Genomic DNA, 22,187 nt, shown 5'->3' on the forward strand with positions numbered 1-22,187 from the left:
TATAAGAGACCAAACTATTTTCTTTGTTCACTTTTTTCTTTATGAACTCAACATAGCACAATATATAAGGAGGCCTTGAAACTCGAAGCCTTGAAAATAGTTTGTTCATAACCAAAACACCAAACGAAAAAAAAAAAAAAATCATTGTAAGAAAACAACATGGATGATTTTGCGCATCCACTCTGACACACCTGTTGTCGTGAGTTTGGTCAGTCTCTCCAGTGGACGTGAAAGTACACCCTTATCTGATGACTCTTTCGTTCAGTCATTACGAATACGCAACCTGGCATCTTTGCTAAATACAGTAAACCCTTCACAAGCATGACTTTGCGTGAGCTCATTAGAAGTTACTGGGCAGTAGACGTGACTACGTCTAAACCAATCACATTACAGCACTGCGCTGCTTAATTACGTTTCTCATCCACGTAATTGTCAGGAATGTTTTCATCACGTTTTGACTACGCCTAGCTGTTGAGCATCAGTGGACGTATATACAGTGAACGCTCTTCATTTCACACACACACGCGTGTCAACAATCAGCCTGTGCCGCCACCTCACTATCGGTCTCCCTCCCAGTAACCCGAACCCCCTGTGATGTCACTTCCTGCCGGTCAAACGCTCCACCTCGGCTCCTGCTCGTGTTGCAGCTGCTCTCAGGTTGCGTTGCACCGTCTAATGCATTTTGGGAAATGAAGGTGTGTAGCGACCTAAGGTCAAGACCCTGAAACCCCCGGCTCCCGTCTCCTCTGGAAAAATCCAGCGGCCGGGAATGAGCGGCATCCCGGGCAGCTGACGCGCTTCAGACGAGCGGAGTATGTTATTTATGAAGCCAAGGCTTCTGGGAGGGGAGGGACCTTCGGGTGTTGTCGACTCGGGAGCGAGCGAGCCACCAAAACACAAGTTGTGAAGTGAGAAGGAGGGCCGAATGAGCTCCGACGTCTAGGATTACAGAGAATAGTGGAACCGTGTTTGCCCTCCCTGCCGCGGGCCCCGGGACAGGCAGAGGACGGGGCGCAGGGCAGGATTATGGGACAGGGAGCCGGCACTCAGACTTTAAACCCCAACCATGCCTACATAACAGGTGAGTGCCTTCGGACAGGACATGGAGATGAGGGGACGCATTTGAACGGCTTTCTCGCGGTCGGTTTTGTTTTTTCCGAGCGATCTCAGGTGCGCGCTGAAGGAAGGAGTCGGAGACAGGCATGGGCAGGTGGGGTGAATGCGCGTCCGGGAGGAATGTGGCGCTTGTGCAATCGGACGTTCTCGTGTTTCCGTCAAGCACGCTTCCTCTCCGGTTAGACCCGGAGACGATAAGACCGTTTAGCTGTCTGTAGCGTACGTCTTTTTAACGGCGTATGGCCGGGTGTTTGCGTTCAAGGAGAAAACCTGTTTGTGCCGTCTGTTGATTCAAGCTGACTCGAGCGGTTTCTTGTCGACGCCGTTTCCAGCTCTGCGACAGGACGCCGATAAGAGGCTCATTCGTAATACGATTCATACCTCGGATGAGAAAGGCTTCTTTTTGAAGGAGGTCTTAAGGTCTGAACTATTATGCTGTCGCTGCCGTGTGTTGCTAATGTCCGCGTCAGTTTTACTTCACACTCAATACTTACAAAAGTAAATCATGGCGAGATAATAGCACTTTTCTTTTTGTTACTGTAAAGAGCAAAAAGAGAAGGGTTCAGTATATTTTACTTCCTTCCAAAAAGCTTTTTTTTTGTTGTTGTTTTTATGCGATTTATTAATATGCTGTCTGATTTAAATTATTTCTAATCAGCCAATTATATTTGCAAGTTGATAACTAGTCGCAGAGTTAGATGTGTGTTCTGAGGTTGTGTGTGTAGTATTCAACTGTTTGACGTTTCCTATTGTTTAGAGTGCACCGTATCAGATGGTTTTGTTTTTTGTTTTTAAAAAATTTTAATGGCAGCAGCATTCCATTCCAAATATAATAAATCAAGCATATGCATATGACTCTGATTCAGCTTTATGTTAAATAAATACAATACATAAATTGTGATAGTATGTTGCATTATGACATATATTGTTTCACTCTATTTTTAATCAAATAAAAACCACTTTTAGTGAGCGGAAGTTTTTTACATTTTTTTAATAGGGCTCATATAAGCTGCAGTGGTTCTGGTGCAGCAGCACAAGTGTATACTGCAAGCATCTTCTGTTGTTTTAAGGTGTTGCTATGAATCTTCTGTTTGTTCTCTAATCAAACAGCATCACCTGCCATACTCTTTCCACTCTTAATGTTTGATCTCTAGTTCCTAGCTCGATCAGTTCGCCCGTTGACTCTTGACCTCCGTGTTTATGTACACACAGTGTCCTCGACGTCCGTGTGTGATGTCCTCTACCATTATCATAACGGTACGGTACTCTCTGTGAGTGAGGCCGTCAGCTCTGATCCGATTCTCACGTATGTCACCGATATGAGAGGAATGCACAGCCTTCCTGAAACAAAGAGCTCATTGAGGCTGAGGCAGTGCTTTGTGGAAACATTAATTGAGGTGTGTGTGTGTCAGGTGAAGATCAGTGCTCGCTGTTGTAGGTTTATTGTGGCCTGTGCTTTGGTAGCGTTAAGTTCATTACCTTATTATTCTGTTTTATCAAGGTTGTGAGGCCATGACAGTGAGCCAGCTTGTTTTCTCTTGTCACTGTGCCCTTCTTTTTTCCAAACAACACGAGGACAGTGTGTTTTTCCAGTATGCAGAAAGGAGGCCTAATTGTCAGACACCTAATAGGAAATGTGTAAGGCTTTGTAAATGTAAGGCGTATAAGCATCTGTTTTTTGATGTTGTGTCATTGGCCAGTCAGAATCAAGCTTTCATCATATAACAGAGTTGCAGAGCTGAAAGATGTTTTAATAAAGCAGTATAAAGCAATAATATGCTTTTTTTAGTTTTTGAATTTGTTTTTGAGTATCTTCTTTTAAAGGTTTTTCCACATGTGTGAAGTGTTGTCGTTGGAAGAATCCCATCTGAGTGAAGTAAACTAGGTCTGTGTGCTGTCAAACCCTTGCCAGATCAGTTAAGAGCATCTAGGCCAACAGAGCTGCCAAAACCCAGAAACATTCCAAAGCACCCCGTGTGTCATACACAACCTGCCTTGTCTTGTGTCTTCAGACCTGTTTAACGGTCTCATTATTCATGCAAAATACAGTTGCGCAGTGAATAACACGGCCTTCTCTTTCCTATGTTACAACATCCTAGCGTCTGTTCAAACACTGGAAATATGTACTATGTGGAATCTATGGAGCAAGCAAAGAGGAAACAAGAACACTTTTGTATTTAATTTTACAGTTTACTATCCAAATTCAGTCCCATGCAAAACATGCTGGGTGCTAGATATTCATTGTCCAGTTATGTTGACAAAAAACGTTCATACAGTGCAAAACCTTAACTGTTTTTTTATGTGTCCTCTTTTGGAAACACAGCGACACACACAGCGTCGCCAGAACACTACAGCGAGAATAATAGATAAACATGCGAGGAAAGAAGTGTGTTTGAAAATAAGCCCACTCTGTGATGTAGAAAAGTGGGGGCGTGTTTAAACGAGCCGTTTTAGGAAGGTGTGGTCGGGTCTTTTTTTTGAAGAATTTCTCTTTGGGTTTAAGCAACTTTTGGGATCTTATTCATGCACTAACAGCTTGTAACACTCCAAAGAGAAAGGGAAACTTGAAATCACACCCCTTATATAATATAACGGTCCAGAAATGAATAATTCATAGGAATAAGTTCTGAATTTGTGGCCACTAGGGCCGTAACGATTGCCACCGGCGGTAGTGCACGTGATACACGCCCTAATGTTAATACTATAACGTTAATAATGTTAATATCCAGTTTCCGTTACATTGCCACGTATGGTATTTCTGTTCTAATGTAATTAATACATGCAAGATTTATTTGAGCCCGACATTAGCGTGGGTCAGTGGTTAGTGTTGATCTGGTTCAATCTCGCCTGTCACCAGCTGATTGTGTGAAATGCACATTAAAAGCTTGCACCTCTCAAATACCTGTGGGATGTTGAGAAACTGGCCTGGCGGCTTGATTTGCCATGATTAGGTCTAGTTATGGTATCGTTTACTAAAGCCCATCTTTTATACGGTCCGTAATGTAACCTGCGCTTACGAATCCAGGAAGAGGGTTTGGTAGCAACACACGATTTGTAAAACCCAGCTGGGTGTAAACTGTTTGGTGGTTTGTGAATTACTCTGAGCTCATGGCTCGTTTGAGTAAGAGTTTCAGTATCCATATAACTGTCCTGAATCGACGCCCTCTGTTGTTGCATGTGACTCATGAGCCAGTTGAAAGAGTTATTCCATTATTATGGAATATTACACTGTTATCAGACTATAAAGGTTTAAACGGTTACTGTGGCAAGTATGTACTGAGTCCTATCTTAAAAAAACCTAGTCTGCTTTCTTTTTCTCTTGTGAAATGGTTGGTGAAGTGGTTTTTATTATTTTCACATGCTTTACGCCCGAAGTCGTAACTGGATGTCCAGTATGATTTGCATCATTTGCTGAATAAAGTGTTCTTATACTGTAGGATTGAGTTGACAGGGGTTCATTAATAACATATCGTCATGTAAATAATCCATGAGAGGCGGTGTGTTGGGGGATTTGTGTTTCATATTCTGATTAGTGCGTATTAAGACCCATATCTGAGATTTAAATACGTTTTAACATCGCTTTCATAAGACAGTTTGGTATTAAATAGCATTCGAATGCTATTCAAAGGACAGATATATCTTTGTATCGCTCTTTTCAAGATACAAGTCCTTGCAGAACATCTTTACAGAAAATTAAGATTTTTAAATTCTGTTTATTAGTAACTGTGGTCAAGTCGATGTCCATAATCTGCAGTAAACAAGTAATACGTGATTAAAAAAAAACCCTTCCTCCTCCTCTCCAGATGATGAAGTGGATCATAGTCTGCCAGAGAGTGATGGAGCACCTCCGGGAGCAGGAACCCCTTCGGGAAAGGGCAAGGGCAAGTTCCCCAGCCTGGGTAAGATCTTCAAACCCTGGAAATGGAGGAAGAAGAAAAGCAGTGACAAGTTCAAGGAAACATCAGAAGGTCTGTTGATATTATAATGAATACGAGCGTGTTCTGCTATTAACATTCTGATATAAACGTTTATCGGAAGTTACAGTAATATGCTTTGATTAAAACCAGTGGCTTAAGTGATTGTGTGTGTGTGTGTGTGTGTGTGTGTGTGTGTGTGTGTGTGTGTGTGTGTGTGTGTGTGTGTGTGTGTGTGTGTGTGTGTGTGTGTGTTGACTTTCTGAACGATCAGTGTTGGAGAGGAAGATGTCGATGAGGAAGCCCAGAGAGGAGCTGATAGAGCGAGGGTTACTGAAGGACGTCCCAGAGAATGGTATGGGAGCCTAGCGGGGGCATTTGTTTTACCGTTTTGTTTTACTCTACTCAAAATCGAAATCATTCATTCGGTCATCAACGGAGCATATTTGTATGCATCAAGTGCTGAATTGTCATTAACGTCACAATGCAAAAACTCTTCATGATCTTACTTCTGCTGTAAGATCATAAAGCTCTTGCATTGTGATGTTACTTCAATCGCATTCAATTCAGCAAAGGATGCATAAAAATATGCCCTGAATGTATTTTTTTTTTCTTGATGGTGGTTATTCTTTTCCGTATTGAAAATAATATAATAACCTGCAATCGGGTGTTTAAAACTGGTTCAGTCAGGGAAGACCAAGATTAATAAAGTTAGTGAAGACAGTCCAACATCAGAAATATCACAGCAAGGGTGCTATGTTTTTGATTAAATAATAAAATAACAATTTTTTTATTATTATTTATAGATATGCAAAGATAAATAATTTATAATAAACACTTAAAGCATTCAATCCCGCCTGACATGTCGTTTTTCTTTGTTCTGTTGTACTCTGTCTCAAAATCTATTATACATATCTGTTTCAGAGAGTAATGACGTGAATCACAAAGCTCCGGTGAAGAACGGACACACTGCTCCAGTGCCTGGAGAGCGCAGGTCAGACACAGGGTCAGAGGTCAAGGCACCAAGGCCACAAGGAGAAGAGCAGAGGAACAGCCTCGCACCTGAACCGGAGCGCCGCAGCCGAGCTCCCTCCGACGTCAGTCGCAACCGTCAGCCGCTGGACGTGGACGCTCGAACACGCTTACCGCCAGAAACGGACCGCCGCAGCCGACTGGAGTCAGACGTGGAGAGACGAGCGGGATCGTTACCCAGAGACAGACAAGGACAGGAGGAGGGACGGTACCGGCGGGATGAGAGAGACGAGAAAGCAGGTAGGGATAGAGAGCGAAGGGATAGAAAAGACGACAGGGAAGGAAAAGGCGAACGCAGGAGGCCAGAAAAAGAAGACTGGCATGGAAAAGTTGAGAGAGAAGAGCGGGAGAAAGATAGGAAGAATGACAGGGATAAGCGGGAAGAGAACAGGGACAGGAAACAGCCGCGAGACCGGAAAGAGGATCAAGAAAGACGGGATGAGACGGAGAGAGTAGACGAGAGAAAGGAGCAGAATGAGAGGAGGGAAGACAGGGAAAGAAGAGAGGAACGGGAAAGACGCGAGGAGAGAGACCGAAGAGATGAAAAGGAAAGGAGAGATGTCAGGAGGCCAGAACCCATGAAACAGGTGTCTGATGGGAAACTCTTCCGGCCTCAGTCGGAACAGGACATGAAGCCCGTCCTTCAGAAGAGCTCGTCTGACATCGGACAGAAGGTCCGGCCGTTTTCAGAGGCCATCCAGAGCAGCACACTGCCACGATACACCCCTGCGGAGGAGGAAACAAGGGCACAGACAGGTAAAGCTCTCACCCTGTTTTTCTGTCAGGAGACGTTTACAGTAGGGCTGGGCAATGCATCGCACAGTTTATCTCGTCAGTAAAGCCGGTTGTTTGATTAGCTGTAAATCTCCATCAAGTGTTGTCAAATGGGCCGGCAGGTAACACAGAGCTGTAGTTCACTGGCAAGCAATGCAATATTGTGATCACTTTTTAGCGGGCGATTCCTTTGCAATGCTGAACGCGATATTGCTTAATCTCCTTAAAGCCTCTTATATAAGACATCTATTTCAAGAGTAGAATTTGTGGAGATGCGTTGCTAGATCTGTCGAACTTCACTGTGCACTCTTGCTCATGAAACAGCTGTATCCTGTATCGACTATTTAAGGGATATTTCAATCATGTAGTCCTAAGTACACCTTTTAAAAGTTATTTTTGTCAGTATTTAGAAAACTAAAACTATGCCGCTTTGACTTTGTGGGGTCTTTTAAAGCGCTCCGCTGTCACTCGTGCCTGCCGCTGTGATTGTGCTGTGCACCTGTGTGTGTTTTGTTATTTGTGTTTATGTGTGTTTGTGCATGTGTCTTGTGCTCACCATTAGGGGCCGTGCGGTTTATTCCTGAGCCCAAACCTGCACCGAGTGCCTCCACTAAAGACTCCCAGCCACACCCTAAACAGGCCATTCTCCCTCCCAAATGGCTGATGGCTTCTTCCTCCTCCACCGAGACTCCCGGTCCCGTCCTCCTCCTCTTCATCATCGTCGTCATCTTCATCCTCCTCCTCCTCCTCTGCTCCCCCCATTGCTAAGCCTCCTCCCCGGACTGTGTCTTTAAATGTAGACGACACCTCCCGAAGTAATCCCATTCCTCCCGTAACAGCAGGAGGCCGTGAAGCTCCGCCTACAGTGCCTGCCCACACGACTCCGCCCACTGTTCCCACCCACTCTACCCCTCCCACTCTTCCCGCTCACTCGACTCCTCCCACGGTCCCCTCCCACTCTACCCCTTCCACTCTCCCCGCTCACTCGACTCCTCCCACTGTCCCCGCCCACTCTACCCCGCCCATCGTCTCCGCCCACTCCAACCCGCCTGCTGCTAAACAGCCGCCAGTGCCCCCTCCCAAACCCGCCCATCACAACAGCAACACTGCACTTCAAGGTGAGTCAGTCTTTGTCCTGTCAGCTTTCGCCCCAGTATGTGTGTCTTCATGCTGCTTTTTTGAGTAGACTCCACTCCCACTGTGCAGGATGATAAAAGCATGAGCCGTTCGAAATGCCTAGCAGTTTTCCCAAGGCCCAGGAAAAAACTGAATCTGTCAACTGGCCTTTAAAATGGTGATGTCAAAATTTGGAAAAGTTTATATTAATACAATTTTTCTGTAGTCTTTAGTGATCCTGAGCACAAAAGTAGCAACAGACAACAATGCATTGTGTGGGTTACAATTATTCTTTTATACCAAAGATCATTAGGATATTAAGTAAAGATCATGTTCCATGAAGATATTTAGTACATTTCCACCCATAAATATATCAAAACGTAATTTTTGATTAGTAAAATTTTAACTTTATTAAAATTTATATTCTAAACTTTAAAGGATTTTTTTTGCACCCTCGGATTCCAGACTTTCAAATAGCCAAAAAAAAACCTAATAAACACAACACGGAGGCATACAAATATTACTGCGTACATTTACTGGGTTTTGTATCCTTCTGTACTGTTTAACATGAATTACAGCAATAAAAATATTAATAAAGCCCATATTCACACACTGAGCAACTATTATCATGTTTACTCCTAAACAACTTTGTTTGTAAATAATGTAGTAATTTAGAAATGTAAAAAATCATTAAGTATTAATCTAAGTATTATTAATCAGTTATTAAACACACACACACAAAGTTCAATAGCAAAACAATTATAGCTATATTTATAAATTGCTTACTAATTATTGTTACAGAATGCTTTATAAAGTCTAAGTGACCTTTTACTAATGCTTAACTAATGATTCATAGTGTGCTGTTATTAAAAAGTGTTTTTAATAATTTGTAATAAATACTTAAAGTGCAGTTCTTAAGAGGTTGCCAAATATTTTCTTAAGGATATCATTGTTTTTTCTAAGAAGATTGTTTTGTGATTGTTGCCGATCAAGTCACCTCAAAGGACGTCATTTGAGCTGCCCGCAGATTAGCCCAATAATCATATTAAGCCTGCACACTGTTTACGTTGTGTCTTAAATCCCAGGAGAATTCAATTCAAGACAGATTAGATGTTCTTCTTACGTCTCCAGCCTGCTGTTTTCAGTGGCTTTCCAAACCTGGGTAAAAAAAAAAAAAAAAAAAAAAAAACTCTCGAAAATATGAGTCGTACGTTTGTGTGTTTATTGCTAGAGTTGGCGTGTGCTGTGTGTAAGCTCTCTTGTAATTATACGATTAAAAAAAGCTCCCCGTTTGAGTTATTTCTGTAGAGTTGTCATTGATTACATGATCGACCATTGATGTCATTGAAGATCACTCATGTGCCTCCACCCCTAGTAAGAATAATATGTATTATATATAGGTAGGGTTATGTTGTAATGCTTAATATTTGAAACCACCTGAAATATTTATGCAGCTGAGTCTTGACCGTCACGTATATTGTCTTCCTCGTGGATTGCTATTCTGTAGATAGTTTTCCACGTACCTCCTTGCCTGTGTGGACGTACTGTCAGTAATTAGCTATATTGTTTCCTACCCCGCAGCATATCGCCTTGACAGATTCACATTTAATTCATATTTAGTCTACAGAGCTTAATTTAACTTCTTTTATTCCTAACAGAGACATGCATGATTTAGTTCGGACCTAATCCCTGTTCACACCGATAAACAATAAGATATAGTTGTAGAAAACGTTCTCGGTATTAAAGAAAGCCAGAGTCCACACACAGCTATACCAATAAAGATACAGAGTAGACATTGAGATGCAGTATTATAAGAATGTCAGCTACACGCAGTACTCATGTCACTTTCTTTTACTTTTTTAATTGCTGGTTACAGCTTGTTTTAAGCGATATGTGTGTTTGTAAGATATGGGTCAGTAAAGAGAAAAGAAAAGTAGAGGGGAAATGCTTTGCGTTCACACAGGCTTCACAGCTGTGCATATTATGGACCTTTTTTTTTCCTCTTCAGATTGAAGTCGGTTATATATATATGTGTGTGTGTGTGTTTAGTGAATCAGGTGTGTGAGTGTCTGCTGCTCTCTCCCTCTGAAGTGCAGAGACAGATGAGCGTTCCAGCGAGATGGACAGGCTGAGACATGTTTGAGCTGCTGGGCGGCTTCATATCTCTCACACACACACACACACACACACACACCTGTCTCTGAGTGGCTCCATCCACTTCTGAGGAAACGCAGACAGTTACACTGAGACTCAATGTTTGTTGTCTGACAGGTTTTAAATGTACTGTTTCACAATAATTCAATCAAAAAATGGCCAAAGCAAATGTACCTGAGAAAGGGATGGAAAAATGTGTGTGTGTTTGCGTGTGTGTTCCTGTAGGACTGTAGCGTATCTGTTTGTCCCACTTTGCAGCTGATGCTCTATCTGCTCACAGACACGAGAACCTTCTGTACTTTTGTCCTTAGCGTTTTTTGTTATCAGTACAATAGAGCAGAACAGAGACCGCCCACTTTGTCTAGCCACCTGGGTTCTGTTTTTTTTCCCCATTCGTTTTCTCCATAGACATTTCAGTCTAGAATTCTAAGCCTGGATAAAAGTAACCTGGCGTTAAAGTAACCACCTTAATATTTTGTCAATTGGTTGAATCCGTGAGGTCATTCCACAATTTGCTGCATTAAAATGAGGTTGGTTTTCTATAGTTTGTTGCAGTAGATTTTGTGAACCGAAAGTAGAAGCGAGCTCCCGCTGATGGTTGAAGGTGTCACTGAGGGAAGATAACTTTAGACATGGCGTGGCCCAGTGGCATGAGAGGCAGGCAGCAGCTGCCCGGGTGTCAGAAACACAGAACACACCATCCCTGTCCAACAGGATCCATTTATAGATGCCCCTAGATACCAGGACAGTCCCATTTCAGTTCCCCTTCTAAAACGGTTAAGAGACTGAGATGATCAAATACTAAAAGAGTCATGAACATGATGCTTTTTTTATTATTTTGTACTGTTCTCTGAGGTCCACCTATGTTATCAAGATGTCTACATTAAAAAACATCATTTAGAATTAATATGATGTTTTTAACCCCTTCATTAGAAATGTTTGAATAGTTGTGGATGATATAATGTAGCAGGCGTTGATCATCTTGCTTTAATAGTACAATATGTTAAAAATCAAGGGAGTTTAGTCTAATTTCACAGTTCACAACCCCTTTTAAAACAGGGTTTTCCAGCCTATTACCAACTGACCCAAGTGTCTATGTTGTTGGACGTTTTGCTTGACATATTAATTTGTATTTAAGTTTTAAACTTATTTTAAAGGATCTAAATATGTTTTGTAGGTTTGACTTCACCGCAGTTTAAGTCACCAGTATCCACCAGCATGAAGCTGAAGTGTCCAATCAAAAGTTAAACAAATAATCATAAGCTTTCTATTACTTTTCATTGCGCTCTTGCCATTGGTCGAGTCACAGGCTGAGATGTCGGGGTGTTTTTATTTAAATCTGCTTTTTACACGGCTTCATGGAATGCTCGATTCTGATTGGTCAGTCGCCGCATTCCAAGGTTTGTTATTCCCAGATAACTTCTGCTTTGCGTCGGGCTGCCGATAAGCCTTTCAGGTTTTATTCTGCGATAACAACTTGCTGGATGTACTTTACCCCCTACTTAGTATTCAGTTCAGAGATAACAAAACAAAAAGAAATGTCAACAGTTAATCACCATCATGTGTTTCCAAACTCTTAAGAAATAGTGGAAATAATATCAAAGTTTTGGCAGAACTGACTTTCAGTGGTGGAATGGAGATAATTCTAAATTTAAAATATATTTTGAAATTGAACAATTTTTTTTAAGGACTCCATAATAAAAAATGACTTGACTTAGATTAATCCACTTCAACTTTCAAAGGTGGGACAGAAATCTGTCAGGTTTCATTACATATATCTGTCTTTATTATAAAAGTCTAATGGGTTTGGAATAACATGAGGGTGAGTAATTGACTGTTGTTGTTTTTTTTTTTGGGTGAGCTATCCCTTTAAGCATTTGGAGGTTTTAATAGGTGTCACCTGTTGAACTAGACCAGTGTTCAACAGCTCGTGTGATTTGTTGTTTGAGATGCTAAAAACACATTTCCCTTCATCCACCCAAAAGCTTCAACATTACAAAGATATCCCAAAGCTCCGCCTCCTCAGTACTGGACGAGCTGGAGATGGCAGGCAGAGTCTGGAGTCTATCTCTCCCTGCCCACCTACCTCAGCCAAAGGGGCGCTCAGCTCCAACCAGGTAGCCCTGGTCCCGTCCCGTCCCGCACCAGCTGACATGCATGTCCTAATGCTCTAATAACCTCACAGAGTCATGCTTGTTTTCACACCCATACTCAATATCTCCACGATCCAACTGCAAATCACTGTGATTACCGAGAACTAATGAATGGAGCTCATCCTACTCAAAAGATATGTAGGTAACCGTGATTGAGGATTAACAGAATAAATCGTAATGAAGATTAAATTCAGAATGAGTCTGGATGTTGTCGGAAAATGTACACTTGTACTAACATTTCACCCTCTTGGGGAAATCGTCTCTGAACAGCAGGTAATGAGTGGAAGTGTCTAACGTTGAGTTTTTGAGATGGAACTGGCCTACGGTTAAGATTTTTGACCTTTAGCCCAGAAACATACTTGACGCAAAGTGCACACTCTCAGAAATGGATGCTTGACCGGCATCAAGGGCACACTTAACCTGCACCGTCACAGTACTCAAGAGAGGAGCTATTTCCTTCAAGCCTGTCTATTAACATGGTATTGAGAAACTAATTAGGAAACACATTCGAGTTTATTTTAACTAAAGACGGGCTCACACTGTGCAATATTTTATTTATTTTATTTATTATGCAAGTGCTGCAGTTTTTATAATCACTTTAAATGTTCTTGCTCTTTAAATTTGGGTGGATTCTGGTTTACAAAGTTGAGAGGTATGGTTAGACCTTCATATTGTAACTCTTCTTCAATATATAATCTGGAGAACCCGTTATCTTAGAATATTAAATCCCGCCCCATCCTGCACTAATCCCTTTTTGATTAATTCCATGGCATGCAAATCAATGTTTACGCATCCTAGCTTGTCACTTTCGTGCAAACTAATCCGATGTCGCCATATGTGCTTAATGTGTCGTTCATTTTGATTGTATTTTGTTTATTTCTACAGTGGATCCCTCCCAGGTCCCCGTCCCAGTCAAGCGATCTCCTCCCATTCCCCCAAAGAGGATGACTCCTGTGACAAAGCGCCACTCAGACGACTCTTCGGCCAATCACCCGGAGCCCCCGTCCCCAGGCCCCACCTCCCTTCCGGTCCCAGCCCCTGCTTCCGCCCGCCCCTGCTCAATCAGACGACAGCAAAACCTCAGAAGCGCTCTCTCCCCCGCCGTCCCACATCCCTCCATCCCCTCCCCGTGTCCCCCAGCCCCCGGAGGTCCCACACGTGGAGCCGCCCAGCCCCACCACAGAGCCGCCCTCGCAGCCGCCCTTACCTCTGCACATACGCATCCAGAGAGCCTTGAACAGTCCTGGCCCCGTGCAGCCCAACCCGGAAGGATCCAAGCGAGCGCATTCGCTTCTGTTCGAGTTACCACCGGACTTTCTGGCTGACGCCCCGGGAGGGGGACGATATTCTCTTCCGGTCACTATCGAACCTCTGCGGCTGTGAGTCTGCAAATCAGTTCATCTCAGAACCCAAGAAGAAATGTTGCTTATTATTACTCCACTGGGTAGATGACTTGCAAATGGTAATAAAAAAATAGTTAGTAAAGTAGTCTATTACATTACACATTTACAAATTTGATTTAAATGGGATTATCTTGAACCACATTGATCAAAAAAACAAGATTTCATTTGTTTTTAGCAACATGGAGTGCATTAAACATCACATTTTTATAATAATAAAAATAAATTATGACTTCCTGCGTCACCATAAAACAAAAGGCTTAAAAAACATACTAAACAGTGTTTTATGAAATTCAAAAATGCCAATAGTTTCCTTCAAGGGGTAGGTTTAGGTGTAGGGCTGGTGTAGGGTGATAGAAAATGTATTACTGCTATGGAGAGTCCCTGTAAACCACAAATGCGTTACACACTTGCTCTGTTGCAGTAAATACACTCACCCTTCATATATTCACTGTCTGTATGATTGATCATTCAGGCCTGAGGATGACGATTTTGACATTGAAGAAGAGCTGCGGAAGCTGCGCCCCGCTCCTCGACCCACACGCCAGCTGGAGCTGGAGCCACGCAGCCGTCGAGGTCTGGTGGGAGACCCACGGGTCACCGTCATCCCCGAGGACACGGGACATGGAGACAGCGAAGACGAGGAGAGCGAAGAGAGCGATTCTGATGGACCCATCAACTACAGAGATGACGATGAAGACGATGACGATGAGGAGGACGTTCCAACAAGTATGATCCTTTAATTAACTCTTACCAGCCGTATGAGGGTTATATGAAGAATACTGTACATGTCCACAAGTGCATACAAAAATTGTGTAACAGTTTTCACTGTAAAACAAGAAACTGGTGAATGCAGTGTTAAAAGTGTGTATATATATATATATATATATATATATATATATATATATATATATATATATATATATATATATATATATCTCATTTAGACATTATAGAATTACAAATCACATGTTTTTTCTATGAATGCTTTAAAGATTTTTGTGCCTTTTTATAACATAGGGACAGACACAAAATGTATTTTTTACAAAAATTACAAATATTACAAAATTGTGTAACTTAATAAACATATATCAGAAAATTAGACATAATTATATTATTTAAATGTCAGTGTTAGAGTCAAAGGTAAAAAAAAAAAAAATGCAGTTTTTTGACATCATTAAAGCACTAAAGAAATTTCCAACCCCAAGTTTGAAGAAAGTGTGCTTTTGAGCAGAAGATTTTCTGTTTTGGCATTCAAGTAAACGCTTTGTCTTCTGCATAATGTGGTGATTTGCTCAAACTCTTTCTTTGCACATGGCATCAATACTGAGTTTTGCTAATGAGGACTGCGTGTGTCCGCTCAGGTGGTCTGGCGACCCGTGTGCAGCGTAAGGACACTCTGGCTCTAAAGCTGGAGCGTCAGCAGGAGAAAGAGCAGTCTCAGGACCCGGAGAGCATCACCTGGAACAACAAGGAGCAGTGGGAAGCCATCCGCAACAAGATCGGCACCACCCTCACAAGGTCTGTGTCTGTTCACCGTGGGTTTATGGGGTCTTTACCGGTCACGCTCACACTGTGTGTATTGTGCACGTTCTCACAGGAGACTGAGTCAGAGACCCACCGCGCAAGAGCTTGAGCAGAGAAACATCCTACAAGGTCAGAGCTACATCCACGGCCTTCCCGTCCCTCGTAGCGGTTGTTGTAGTCGGTCGTACCCGACGCCGTTCCCAATTTAGCGATGCTTCCAGAAAAGATTTGCTTAACATCTGCACGTTCTTTCGTTTCAGCCAAGAACGAAGCGGACCGACGGGCAGAAAGGAGCGAGATCAAGCGCAGACTGACCAGAAAGGTTTGGAGGCACACGTCCGTTATCTGACCGCTTGTTTCTCTGATACGATGATACAACGGGCATCTTCTTTTGAAGGGCACTTTTTTCAATTGAGAATGGATAACAAATTTCTATCTGGATAATTTAGATCGGTCTTGGGCCCTGTGTTTCACCTCATTGAAAAAATCTGTAAAATAAGTATTATATTTTTATATTTTAAAATGTAATTTATTCCCTGAATTTTCAGCAGCCATTAAATACAGTCTGCTTGTCTTGTGCCTAAGAGACATTTCAGCATTGATGTGGAAAAAATTCAAAAGAGCAGTGTTGGGTTTTTTTAGCTGTTTAATGCAGTTTAATTTTCTTTTAAAAATACTGTTAATAATATTGTAAACTTTAATAATATTATAAATGTTAATAAAATCAATAACTATTTTTTTAAACATTATTATATTATACATTATTACAAATAAATTGAATAAAATGATAGTGAAGTTTTGTTAATCAGTAAATTAAGGTTATTTCTCTGATCTCTTAATTTTTTTATAATAATAATAAATAAACGAAATGCTTCTTGTTAGAGCTTTAAAATTCAAAAATTAAGATCATAAAATGTTGACTAATCACCTGCTCGACTTCTTAACTGTCTCTGAGAAGTGGAGAAATAAATGCAAACAAAAACCTACAAACTATCAAAGTACCGTATTGTGGCAAAAAAATATTTTGACTGTTGCTCTCGAGTGTGTATCCGGCGTGAAAGCAGATGTTTCTGTGGTTTCTGCGTGCAGTTGTCCCAGAGGCCCACGGTGGCTGAGCTGCAGGCCAGAAAGATCCTGCGCTTTCATGAGTATGTGGAGTGCACTCACGCTCAAGACTACGACCGGCGAGCCGACAAACCCTGGACCAAACTAACACCTGCTGACAAGGTCTGACCCAATCACTGCTGCCCTCTGCTGCTGACCGATATAACAGCATGCTGTCTTACGTAAATAGCAGAGAGTTACGTAAAAGCGTTTGCACGTAATCGAAAACGGCAAAGCTTCCTTGACAAACTAATTTGAAAAGCCACATGGACACTGAGAGACGCTGTTTTCCAACCACTTTAAAGTACAGGACTTTTATGTTGAAGGTGTACTTCAATGTGTAACTAGACCGGTGTTTATGTAGTTCTTTCTTTCTTTGTCCTCTTCCAGGCGGCCATAAGAAAAGAGCTGAATGAATATAAGAGCTCAGAAATGGAAGTTCATGAGGACAGCAGGATATACACCAGGTGAAACCCTTTTAACCCTTTCTCTCTTTTTTTTTTTTTTTAACTGGAATAATGAAAGGGTTTAGATGCGCAAGGGTAGTCTGGCTTTCAAAAATCATTCTATTATGCTGATTCGCTCCTCGAATTATTTTGATTGAATAGAACGTTTATGTACATGCAGCTCATATGTGTCTCTAGGCAAGGCAAGGAATAAAAAATGGTTAATTGTGAAATACAGTGCTCATCATCAGATTATCAAATGCACAGCTAAACAGATGAGTTTTGAGTCTGGATTTAAATGTTTTGGCACATCCGATCTCTTCTGGAAGCTGGAGTCAAGGTGTGCATTCACCTTCAGAACTTCATATTTGCTTCCAAATGAGTTCAGTTTTCTCCTTGTTTAAATGAAGAACGTTTTGGCACATCAAGTTAATTTCATTGTTTTCAATGTTTAAAGTTTGGCAGATGGAGCCAACGGGGCTATAGTCATTTGGAGATAAAGCTGGGTATCGAGGCAATTCGGTTCTGTCTCGTTGTTTCATTTAGTGGGAGCATATATAGGCTAAACAAGAGCGGTGCAAGAATCGAGCCTTGTGGGACTCCGCATGTCACGGACGTCCGATTAGACTCTCCTATCCTCACCTCTGACCTGAACCAGAAAACCCCACCCAGTCTCTCTAGAACTATTTTATGATCGACCGTATCAAACGCAGCACTATAATGTAGTAGCACTAGCACGAATATTTAGCAAGAATCAGAATTTAAGTGAATAATGTTTACTGTGATGCGGACGGAAACCAGACAAAATTATCTATTTGAGTTCAGCTGAATAAAAGCGACTTTTTTCCTGAAATATTGCCTATAAAAGGATGATTCGATATTTAAGGTCACTTTTGATCAGTTGAATTTGTTTTTGTGGAATAAAAGTATTCGTTTCTAAAAAAAATAAATCTTTGTGAACTCCAACGTTTGGTGGTGTGTGTATACATGGATGTAGGCTATATATGACTGTGTTCAATGAAAGAAATGTTGCATTAAATCTAAGGAAGAAATGGAGAAATGGAGAAGTGGTTGTAGAATAATAAAGTATTCAGCCACCTTATGTTTTTGTTTCTTGAGTTAAGGCAGTAACTCAATGATCATTGTCTTTAACCATTACCTGGACTCTATAACAAAAATGTCATCTTTAATTTCTTTTCGCAGGTTTCATCGGCCATAAAGAGGAAGCCCCAGACAGATAAAAGCTGCAGCTGAAAGCCTCCATCTCACTCCAGCATCCTGTTTCCCGTGATCCTCCTGCCGCCGGGCCGGTCGCTCGGCGCTCTGGAGTCCAGAGGAGGAGGAGGAGGAGGAGGAAGTGATGCGGTTGTGTGCGGGACGCTGGCGCTTGATACTAGACGCACTTCTGGGGCACGGGGTTTGGAGGACCAGTGCTCCGTAGAGTTCCCATGATTCCCACAGCGTGGACCGGAGTGTTTTAATCGTCTTTATGGTACACGCGTTTCTGTGATCAAGAATATGCTTGTTTACCCGCAATAATACTTTTATGGAAATTATGACACTGGAGATAAACTGTTTTAGTGTTGAGCGATTGTGAGAGACTGAGCGAGAGTGTGTGTGTGTGTGTGTGTGTGTGTGTGTGTGTGTGTGAGAAAGAGATACTGTCCACTTATGCCTTAACACTGGTACATGACTTTTTTTTTTTGTCTGACCTTCGATACAGAAGAAAGTCTGTCGACACAGATGCGTGTAACACTGTTTCTGGTGCTGAACACACACTGACTGATGTGTGTGTGTGTGGACCTGAAAGCACATTTTTGACATTCTCAGGACGTCTGCACGTGGTCTCACTTTCCCTTCATGTGCATTTTACTGTAATTTACCACACTTTAACTTTTTCACACAGATAACACCTGCTTTTCATCTTTTGTTTTTACAAACATAGAACTTCACTTTAGATAATTCAAGGTGAATCCCACAAAAACATGCTACATTTTACCTAAAAATTAAAAAAAAAAAAATCTGAAGAATCTGCTTGATTTTTAGCTTTGAGATATTTAAAGTCCCACCCCTAAATTATTCTTGTGTGTTTGATGGTTTTTGTGCTTTTTCTCATGTGCGTTGTTCTCAGTGTTATTGTAATAGATCTTATTTTATTACAGTAAAATACTAATTTTTTTCTTAAACAATATAAAAGTTTTTTCACATATTACTATTCTGAGAATTCTGAGCTTTTTATATACAGTATATATATATATATATATATATATATATATATATATATATATATATATATATATATATATATATATATATATAATATAAAAACAGGAATTATTTTTCTTTTTTCCCCATAATGCCAAAAAGCTTCTTTTTGTGACCCGGACATGTTGTTGACGGGGTTCATCAGCTGTAAATGACGATATAGACTGTACATTGAACAATTTAAAACTAAATGGTTAATGTTACATCATGGAGTCATCGCGAAAATCTTGGTACTTAAATATGAAAACCTTTTCCACGTCACTGCTGGTTTGTTTTTTCTGCCGCCAGACGGCCTGTGCACTGTACAGAGACATGCTGTAGATTGATTGATTGCGTTGTATATCTCGTCTTCCAGACATCAGAAATTAGTTTTAATTGTAATTATAGTATTACACTCTCCTGTTTTATAAGGTGCGAACAGAAGGTGAAGTAATACAATGATCCGGTACAAAACAGCTGTATAGTTACTTTTTTATGTAAAGATATATTAAAAAGATCTTTCAAATAATACATGTTTAATTAAAACCTGAACTGTGAGCATCGTTTGATTTCATTTTTGGGTTTCTTTTACGCATTGATTTATCTTTACAGTTCTTTTTAATCAGTTTATTTGCTCAAACTAAGATTTATAAAATACTGTTTTATCATTTGCTGTAGTTATGGGGTTTGGGGATATAATCCATTTGCATTATTTCCCAGGGGCCTGTAGAGGGCACTATTGATTCACTCAATGACCAGTTGTCTCATGTTTTTTTTTTTTTATACTTACCTGATGGAGAAATTGAAATGCATAAGATGCAATACATGTGTGTTTTTAACACGGTGATCGTTTATAGTGCGTCGTTTAAACCATGAAGTACTTGCGTGTCTGCCGTGGTTTCAGAGTTAAATCTAGCTTTTTTTTTTATGAGCACTCTGAGGCTTTTGAAATGTTAATTATTAAGCGTGCGAGTGGGGGATGCCATTGTGGCTCCTTTATTGATATGTTTATGAACAGCCCACCCATCATGACAAGTTTTCCAGTATCATGAATTTTTAATGGCTCTCCTCTGCTCTCCAACCCTCTTCAGCCCCCGACGCTGCCCTCTCTCAACCGCGTAGGTCTCCAGTGACTGTCTCGCTCTTGCTTTATCAGTCTTTCTCACAGTTAAGTCCTGTTCGCGCCAAGAGGGATAGCTAAAACTACAGTTTTAATAATCAATCTAGTTCTGTGAGAATAGGGACGTCCGTCTCGGTTGCCAAGCTTTCTGCCATCGGTTTAAAGGTTTAGCTACGTGAGAAAATATCGCTGGAATCACTTTCAGAACATCTAACGTTGACAGCAGGGTTGCCAGTTTTTCAAAAAGAAACCCACCAACTGTTAAAATAGCCCACTTTTTAAGGAAAACATGTTTAGAATCCAAATAAAAATAATTTGGATTATTTTACTACTCTTATAACTTGCTACTTCTGTCGAGATTTTGAAGTGAGCATATGAAGGGCACTTTACCATCCCATCTAGACACCTTCATAATGTAGACTTTACGTAGCTCTGCCTCTTTTATAAGCCTCTTTCATTGTTTTCTGCATTCTGTTGTATTTACTTGGTAAGGTAAGGTAAGGACGTACGCATTTACGAACTAAAATGTGATGCCCAAGCTTTTCAATCTGTTACGATGAGCACTTACCAGGATCGACTGTACCCTGGTTCTGGAAGTATTTTCAGCCAGCCCGTTTTTCACCTTAAACGTTCGTCCAAATCTGTATGAAGGGAAACTATCCCTTTGAAACCACTGAGAGATTTTTAACGAGGGCGCTGAAATGTGAATACTTTCCACGCGTGAATAAATGTGAAAGGTTTTACAGGTTAGTTGAGTCATCACATCCTTGGTCAGTGATATCAAGAGCTTTACTATACAATCAGAGAGAATTAGTTGAGAGACGGCTGAAAGAACAGTCATTAAAGTGCTTCCGCTTGCACTCCTTTGCACTGAAGTGTGAAGCCTGACGTATCTCATGCCTGCGAAGTGAAGTCTGAATAATTGCTGAAGTGAAGCAAAAACGGGATAAGGACGAAGGTGAAAGTGAAGATGAAAGAATCTTCCCTTATCTTTGCATAACCCGACAAATGAAGTAGAATCAGCAAGTCTGTCCAAGTCTTCTTTTGGGGTTCATTTCCAGCTGTCTGGGAAACATCCATTATCATGACAAAAAAATCAAAACTTGATTTGACTGTATGCATAATGGAAAAGTTTTTTTCATTCAAAACAGAATAGCAATTGGTCCGCATAAATATTTATGACAGAAAAAAAAAACAAAAAAACAATGAGTCGCTTGTAAAATGCAGATAACTGCACCGTTCTACAGTATGATAATGCGTGCTGACACTTGGCAACCATAAACGGTCTCGGTCACGCCAAGAACAATAACTACGTTTAACTTATATAACTTTAGAAACGGCCACAGCGCCGACGTTTTATTGTCTGCTCAAGTTTCTTAAACTCTGACTCTAGTTGGTGAATGTCATTATGAAGGGCGCGAGGATTTATGTATTGAGTTCGTTCAATGCTCATTTATTGGTGTGTTCACCATTTCATGCGAGGCTACTTGAATGGATAAGAAGTTCTTGCCCAAAGAGGTGAAGTAAACCTGTGAAACCACTGAAACTCCGTCTCTTACCTAATGCCACGTCCTTCGAGTGTCAGCCACAGATCTCCTTCCTCAACCACCGAAACGAACAAAGAATTGATTAGATTGAAGTCATAGTGCGGTCGACGTAGTTTAACTATGCGACCTTTTCATTTCCTTCAACACAATGGTTGAGATGCAATCTGAGAGCGAAGCAAAATCGAAGCGTACTTGGCAAGATTAGCAAGTCTTGGCATGAGAGAAGCTTTGACAGTCAAAAGCTAAATCCAGACATGCAGGACTGACCGACAGCGCCTGCAAATCTCCAATCCTTCTTAGAGACGACAAAGTCACAAAAGCAACTTCACAATCTCATCAGTGCCTGACCCAAAAGGCTCAAAAGAAGAACCTGTCGGTTGCTGTCCCATTCCGTTATGAAGAATACAGTTTGTCCTTTATTTGCAAAAAAATTTCTTCACCTCAAGTGGTTCTTGCACTGATGGAAATTCCCTTTCACTATCCACATTTTGATTTTTCCAAATCAGTTTGGGCGAATCAATCAACTTCTTGATTATGAGC

General features: G+C 41.1%; 1 protein-coding gene across 1 annotated transcript; it reads left to right on the forward strand.

The window, feature by feature from the left end:
• The first annotated feature begins 714 nt into the window (after nt 1-714).
• On the forward strand, nt 715-19,538 carry phactr4a (phosphatase and actin regulator 4a). Its single transcript, XM_043217091.1, is given in 16 exon segments — nt 715-1,081; nt 4,920-5,084; nt 5,305-5,385; nt 5,955-6,818; nt 7,399-7,522; nt 7,524-7,954; nt 12,092-12,223; nt 13,145-13,313; nt 13,315-13,638; nt 14,135-14,388; nt 15,024-15,180; nt 15,260-15,315; nt 15,447-15,508; nt 16,276-16,413; nt 16,681-16,757; nt 17,940-19,538. Coding segments are annotated over 16 exon segments (3,105 nt in total). The 5' UTR covers nt 715-1,026; the 3' UTR covers nt 17,956-19,538.
• Nucleotides 19,539-22,187: the final 2,649 nt, after the last annotated feature.

Source organism: Puntigrus tetrazona, chromosome 19 (genome assembly GCF_018831695.1).
Source record: "Puntigrus tetrazona isolate hp1 chromosome 19, ASM1883169v1, whole genome shotgun sequence".
NCBI lineage: Eukaryota > Metazoa > Chordata > Actinopteri > Cypriniformes > Cyprinidae > Puntigrus > Puntigrus tetrazona.